The sequence below is a fragment of the Protomyctophum parallelum genome (genome assembly GCF_964188405.1).
Source record: "Protomyctophum parallelum genome assembly, chromosome: 11".
NCBI classification, from domain to species: domain Eukaryota; kingdom Metazoa; phylum Chordata; class Actinopteri; order Myctophiformes; family Myctophidae; genus Protomyctophum; species Protomyctophum parallelum.
Window position 1 is genome coordinate 49,251,743 of NC_139707.1, and position 7,819 is coordinate 49,259,561.

Consider the following 7,819-nt stretch of genomic DNA (forward strand, 5'->3'; position numbering starts at 1 on the left):
TCAAACTACTGACTCACCCGCCAGTGGGGAATGAGGAGTCCCCTCCAGGAGGATGTAGTGTCCTACACCTCCCACTCATCATTCCCCACTGACGGGTGATGCCCCAGCCTGTAGGAGAAGATGCAGTGACAAATTTCACCCTCCCCAATTATTTCAAAACACAATAAAATACATGTCCTTTGCCACTCCTTTCAAACCACTGACTCACCCGCCAGTGGGGAATGAGGAGTCCACTCCAGGAGGATGTAGAAAGTGTCCTACACCTCCCACTCATCATTCCCCACTGACGGGTGATGCAGGAGAACATGCAGTGACAAATATCACCCTCCAATGATTTCAAAACACAATAAAACATATCAATATAGCAATCAACTGCTTAGTGCAACAAAATAGGCATTTCTCACCTTTAGAATACTAACAGACTAACATCCTGAGATAGATTAGTTAAGTTCTGTTTGGGGGGGGGCAGGTACTTCACCCCTATGCCCCCTTAGTGCCATACACATTTCCATAATGTAAATGAAAAAACAAACAAAAAACTAAATAAACAGCAATGCTGTTGCATTCTCACCTTGAGAATGTTCAAAAACATTGTTACAGACTGGTATTCTGACAGACAAGAGGTAGTGTGTGGTTGTGCGTGTGGGTACACGCAGTCCAAAAACCTCACATGTTCCATACGAAGTGCTTCATTGAGTCAAACTTTAGGAGGTACGGTAAGGGTGTGTGTGTGTGTGTGTACAGTCCAAAAACCTCAAATGCTCCATTGGAAATCCTTCAGTTGAGACACAAACTTTGCCAGTCTTGCCGGAATGTGCCGTTTTTTCCCCTGCTGTTCTGCCTTGGACCCTCTGTCTGGATTGATTCCGAAGAAAACTCTAAGGAAACAGAACAAATCTTAGCTACACATAAAATAGATGAAACTGAAGTAAAGAGTAACAGACACAGTTGAGACACTTTAGTTAGTGCACAAAGTGCACAAAATGTGCCAAGTAGACAATGAGATACAATATGGAAAAGAGCAATATGCAAGGAACAGGAAGAAATAGACATTGTACTGGACTATGACCAATTTGGACAAGGTGGCAACATAGGATAGATCTTTGGTTGGGATTTGCAGCCAATGTAAAAATTGTACTGGTAATGAAGGGCAACTTTATTTGTTTAATTTGGGACATTGGCTCAGGGGTAGAGTGGCCAGTAGAGCAGCTGGATGGGAACGGCGAGGTTCCCAGTTCGATCCCATGGGCTCCCCCAGAGTTAGTGTCAAAGTGTCCTTGAGTAAGACTCTGATGAACCCCTAATTGCCCTCGATGAGCAGGATGGTGCCTTGCATGGTTTCCTCGGCCATCATGGGTGAATGTAATGGTGTATGAATGTGTGTGGATGTAATGTAAAGCGAGTTGGATAAAAGCTCTATATAAAAGCACCATTTAGCATTTTCATCATGTAGATAAATATCTTGACCTGTTGAACATGGACTTAGAATGTTTTTGGCAGGTTATGTTTGTAATCAGCTGGAACTCTGCACAAGTAAGCCTTGCAGAGCCATGAGGCCAATAGGGCAGGAGCCCATCTCCTGTTTCTCTACACACCCCTGAACATGTGTACAGTATTTGTAGTGTATTTGGGTGGGGCCTTTATGGCGTAGCAATGACAGATTTATACAGTATTTGGCTGCATGCCGAAAATAGCAGATCTACAAGCTCACATTGTGTTGTGACGCATTATGACAGACAATAATTCCAATAGCCCAGCTATAAACATTACAAAACCACGTGTTGCTTACCTTTGCACGAACTCCAGCGTCAAAGCCATCTCCTTCGGGTACTCAATATTGCAGACATAGAACAGGGAGAAAGCATAGGCGAGGGCCGCAACAGGGGAGGTGATGTGGTCATTTACAATGACCTGATCCACAGCCATATTGAATTGCTGGTCACCTTAAACAGATTATCACAAAAAACAAAATTTATTTAAGAAATCACACACCCACGCACAAAATAAAAATAGAATAATTGCTGTGATTTCTGGTAATCAGTAGTTTTTGTTAAGAACAAGCAAAAGATACTTTGAAACGGTATTCAACATTTTGTTTCTCAGACTTGTACATACAATTGCACATCATTTAAAGATGTTGACCCTAATCTGTATATACCTTTTCATCACAACAAATTGTTGTAAAACATTAAATGGAGCATATATACACACCAAGCTTGCTGGGATAACTACTAACCTCTGAGTAGGATGCATGGGGTACATGGGAGGTTGCTGAGATCAACATCGTTGGAGTCCTGATGAGAAAAATAAGATTGATTTTGTGTTTCCAATGTACACAAACAGTGTCTGAATCAGAGGTAACGACTAAGCATAGAAATATTACAGGGATTCTCAATATTTTCTATGATTCACACATTACAATATAATTATGTTGCGGTATGTACATGTGACAACAACCCCAAAACCAGTACCACCAGTGCAAAGTGGATCAACTATGATACATATAGTATCACTATCTATACGTTGACTCAAGTACTGTGGTTGAGTATTTCTACCACCACTGGATATAGATAATTATGTTGAGATAATTTCCTGGGGTTTACAATCCATAACACTTACCTCATTTTGGAAGAAGAGGCGATCAGGGTTTTCCTTTAAGTATCTCGCAATGCCTTTGATCAGCTCCACTGGACCATCACCCAGCTTCAACCCTATGATTGATTGAATACTTTATTAACAGTTCATACCAATAGAGCGTCGCAGTCCCGCCCCCCTACCATGGCCCAGGAAATTAAATCCAATGCATTTTTCCTCATAGACATTTCAAAAGGTATTTATTTAACGACGTTTACGCCGTGGACAGAGCCAACTCGAGTCGTGACAACTCATGACAACACAAACAATATTTTGGACCAAACAAATAATTACAAAGAAGAAAGAAAAAAAAAGTGTTGTAACCTGCCGTTTTTTCTTCTTTCTAATTATTTGTTCGGCCCAAAATAAAAGGGTTAAAATAAATTTGTGTTGTCATGATTTGTCAGGACTCGAGTTGGCTCTGTTCGCGGCGTAAACGTCTTTAAATAAATACTTTATGAAATGTCTGAGGAAAATGCATTGGGTTTCATTTCCTGGGCCATGGTAGTGGGCGGGCCTGCGACGCTCTATTATACAGATGTCTAAATACAAAATGTTTCTATATCTGTGGTGCTCAAAGGTGTAAACTGTAAAGATGAAACGGAAGTGGGGAGGAGGCTCGACTTCCGCTTTATATTTTAATCATGATAGAACTTCCGTGGCTCCAGACTGTATGATGGAAGCATTTGGAAATTGCGAGAGGCTACAGTTTGGCAACGTGAGACTACCACATAAGAAAAGATATTAGTGAATAGGATGACATACAATAGAAAATACATATTCAACACTAGTAGCAACAGGGATTGGGTGGGGGGTAATTTACCTTTGGAGTCAAGGAAGTTGTTGATGCCTGATTCTTTGCCGGAAAGTTCCTCTGCCAGCTTGTTGAGTACCGGAAAGCCAAGGAGTTGAGATGCGTGTTCAAACAGGTGAGGAGCTTCAAATAAGAATGGCCACTCTTCCTTCATGACCTTGACATAGGGGTGGGCGATATGGAAAAATACAATATCACAATATTTTTTCTAGCAGTATCACGATGAATTATATTATTTCATGTGTTTTTTAAGGTTATTGTTCAACAAAACCATAATTCTACAGAAGTATAAATGAAGGTGTTGCAAACATATATGATATCTGTGAATATCGTATCACGATACGATATGCATCATCATACACAGACCCTTACCATGACACATGTTCCATCGTTTATGGCTTCACGCTGGATGGGATACGTTTCAGTCATCATTTTTTTAACAGATGACTCCTAAAAATAGAAGAAATCCAAAAGGTTTTATAGCACACACACCTATCTATCTATCTACCCCCCCCCCCCCCCCCACACACACACACACACACACACGATCTATAAGCTCGACTCCATTAACCAAAAGGTAATCCATAGTTACACAATAATCGCCAATTAAATAATGGATGGTTGCAGCCTTACCTGGTGGTGATCATGGGTTCTGAAGGCACTTTTCAATTCCTCTTGTTTAGACTGCAGTGCTGCTCTAAACTCGGGTCCCTCAACAGCAGGCTGCCACTCTACACATCCGTAGCGATCAGAATATCTGGACCTTTTCCTTCTTGGAGTGTCACCCTCGGCTGGCCTCATCCCGGAGGTTGGATCTCTCTTCATATTTTCAACTCTGTTTTCTAGCTGTTGAAACAGAACTGAACAACCGTCTGACGCAAACGGCTTATTTCCAAAGGGCTCTGTCTCTTGGAAGGAGAGAGGATATTTATCAATCATCTGCTGGGCGACATCCCGCAGCTGTGCTCTGCTAGGTCTCTGTCCATGATGCGCACAGACGTGATCATCCACAAGCAACCGAATCATGTCATGTCTTTTCTTCGTCGGTACCCATTTCTTTGAAGCGAAGGACTCCATGATTGTGGAGGGCATTTTGCGCCATGGCACAGAATATGTCTGACAGGATGGGGAGCCTGCTGTTGTTGTCGTCTCAGGTGGTGTTGGGGGCAGGACTGGCAGGTCTCTCTGTGTTGGACCAGGGCTTGTGAAGGGTGTTGAAGCTTGTGAATCTATGGATAACATAACCACCTCATCAATGTTACCATTAATATGCTGGTTCTCAGCGCCCGGTTGGGGAACACCAGGGGCACAAATGGGCCATTAACCAATTAAGACCTGAGCCCAAAGTCTACAAAATGTCTTCCAAATCCTGACAGTTTTCTGAAAAACATATCAGTGGTGCTCAAACTGTTTCATGTTAAGGACCCACAGAACTATCTGTATTTGACCGTGGACCCCCATCTGAAAATGTGTTGTTCCAGGGACCCCCCCAGAATAAAATAAAAGTTAAAACCGTTTGCTGTGAAAGAATACATATATTCAAAGATTTACACACATTTTCACAACTTTTCAAAATAGCAGATCTACAAGCTTGTAGAGCGGCACTCAGGGCCGCACTATGAGCTTGTAGATCTGCTATTTTCCCAATGGTTAAAAGCATACGGTGACAGTGCTCAGGTCTAAATGGGTTAAAGGTCTAAGGGTCAGAGTTAATTTGGACCAATAGTGCTCCTCAGACCGGACATTGAGAATTGCATTCAATTAAGAAAACATAACACAGAATGTGTCAAACCAACAAAGTGTGAATTTGCCATTTGTGTACAAATAGAACCAAATGGACCCTTTACATGTACAGACCTGTAAGGGTCCATTTGTACTCTGAGAGTGTACACATGGAACCAAATGGACCCTTACAGGTCTGTAACTGTAGGCCTACATAATATGGAACCAAATGACCTTACATGCAGGTCTGTAAATCAGTTTACATATGGAACCAAATGGACCCGCACTCTGAATGTGTACAAATGGAATCCATTTGGTTTCATTTGGACACCGTGTGCGGTTCTTAAATTAAAGTTTGCAAAATACTAGATTATACAGACATCAATTTTGTAGCCTATGCTATGTGTACTAATGTGTGCAGGAGAAAAACTTACCAGCTTGGAAAGCGCGTACGAGTCTTCTGCACTGAATGACAGACAGAGTGTTCTCAAGGTCCGAGGCTTGCACATCGATGAGGTCTTCCACAGATGCAACTCCTAATTCCTCTAACCTGGCCAGGAGTGCATCCATTTTATCACTACTAAGTGATGGCATGGCTTTCTTAACCAACTGTTTTACAGGCTCCATGTTGGCATGTGTTTCAGAGGAACGAGCAACCTCCCACCTCTCTGGTATGAAGAAAGTGGATAATATTCTTTAAGTTTTTCCAGATTTTGACAGATGAACAAATCAGAAACATTTTCTTCAACCTCATAGACTCCAAGCTCAGGAACCCAGCTGGCCGTTTTCCCCCGTAGCAAAAGTAGGATAGTGGTTTCATTTTTAATAATAATGCTTGCTATTTGTCCCAACTGTAGCTGTCCTTTAGTATATCTCAGTACAACAAGCATACCATTTTCATATGACGTGCCTTTAACCTGGACCTTCTCTGTGACAACTGCGTTACTTGAGTTAATTCCGAATTCGTCAACTGCTGTCCTTATGCTTCGATCATACAGCTCAGGATAGAACTTGGTGGAGTCTGAAACTTGAACCTGGGGGCTAAATAAATTACCACTAGCCTGATAAGCCTGAAACAACTGATGTCTATCAGCAAGTGACTTGGTTACATTTTTGAAGTTTTTAGATGACCTGATACATCTTTTAAAATATGAATGCTTAGATTCAAAACGCATGGTCCAAGTATGTATGAGTGGGCCAAAATGTAAACTCAAGTCAGCATAGTGAAGCAGATAGTGATGCTTCGGTCTAAGTCTTACTAGTGGGAATAACTCTTTCCTCATTTCAACATAGTGTTGGATAAGCCCCTTCATATAAGCAATCTGTGGCTCTGAAAGGCGAGGTGAACAGACATATTCAACTAGCTCCCTCAGAAGAAGTACCATGCCCCATACTACATTGGCGGCATCTTTAATTCTGTTATGCAGTAAAATAGGCAAAAATCTCAAAAGCCACCTGTTTTGGGCTGCCTGGCCACCAATCTTTGCTCCTGTAATGTTAATAGCATATAGCTTGTTTTTGCTTTCACCAGGAAATGATTTGAGTCTATTATTAAGGACCTCATAACTGAACCACTTTTCTTTTTTGATTAAGAATTGCAAACACATAGCTAAATCAAAGTCAACCACACCTTCAAACAGATCATGTGCAAGACAAGGTGGCAATCCTGGCTGACATACGTGAAAGTTAGACAGTTTGTTGAAAACACTGTCACCTTTAATACCGTGATGCATTGGGACCTCAGGGTGACTTTCCAGAAACTGCACTGTCTCATTATAATTAGCCGGATTTCTATGAGTGAATACTGTGAGAGGGTTAGACCGAAATTCATCTCTTGTCGCTAGACAGTATCTACAGAAATATTCAGCAGAGCTGAAATTCTCTGTAAAACCACCAATCATGTGGGAGCCCAGATTATCTCCCAGTATGCATGCAACAGTACCTTTTAATATCTGTCCATTAAAAGGTATGCCGTTTTCCTCCAGCTTACACAAGTCTGACACAAGCTTACTGAAAATCGCATTGACTCCAAAATATTTTTGGTCTTTCTCTAGACAGAGTAGTGCCAACTGTATTTGATCAATAGTTGACCGCTGGCATGGAGGGAAATTGGCTAAGGTATAGTAGACAGCTAATACTTTGTGCTTTGTCTTGGCAGATCCAAGTGGATTGGCCACCTCAAACGCGTCCTGAAATAAAAGGACCTTTAAAGTGTCTGTGTCCGATGAAAACATGGCATTTGATTTAAAGGCCCACCCATCAGTAACATCACAGAGGATATCATCTTCCTGTTCCACATGAGGATAATTATTGAATTGAGCTGCACCTTGCTGTTTCAGAATTTCTCCGAGGCTTTCCAAAATAGGAACGTAATGGTAGTGTCTCTGTTGCCCCTCTCTGTACCCAAGACTGACTTCAAGAGGCTGAACATAATTGTAGTGGGCCTTGTAATATTGCAGCCTTCTGTGGTGTGTAGTTAAAGGACCCTTTTCATTCAATGCCTTGTGAATAGGGCTCTGTTCGTATGCACTCTTTCCAAGACATGCGAATGTCGCTCTTGGAACGTCATACTGTTCAAGCTCACGCGCTAAGACATCCATAGTATATTCCTGCTGAATAGCATTTAATGTCTTCATCTCAGTTGCTATC

General features: G+C 41.7%; 1 protein-coding gene across 2 annotated transcripts; it reads right to left on the reverse strand.

Annotated features, from left to right (window-relative positions):
* Window positions 1–728: 728 nt before the first annotated feature.
* On the reverse strand, window positions 729–7,589 carry LOC310866749 (uncharacterized protein). 2 transcript variants are annotated; one of them, XM_083776473.1, is made up of 7 exons: window positions 5,605–7,589; window positions 3,821–3,898; window positions 3,458–3,605; window positions 2,620–2,711; window positions 2,237–2,294; window positions 1,790–1,943; window positions 729–878 (listed from the first exon to the last, which is right to left on the reverse strand). In XM_083776473.1, exons 1-7 carry the CDS (start codon window positions 5,677–5,679, stop codon window positions 755–757), a joined length of 729 nt encoding a protein of 242 aa, XP_083632599.1. In that variant the 5' UTR covers window positions 5,680–7,589; the 3' UTR covers window positions 729–754. The 2 variants fall into 2 exon arrangements, with proteins under 2 accessions (XP_083632599.1, XP_083632598.1); XM_083776472.1 differs by lacking the exon at window positions 5,605–7,589 and adding an exon at window positions 4,082–4,537.
* Window positions 7,590–7,819: the final 230 nt, after the last annotated feature.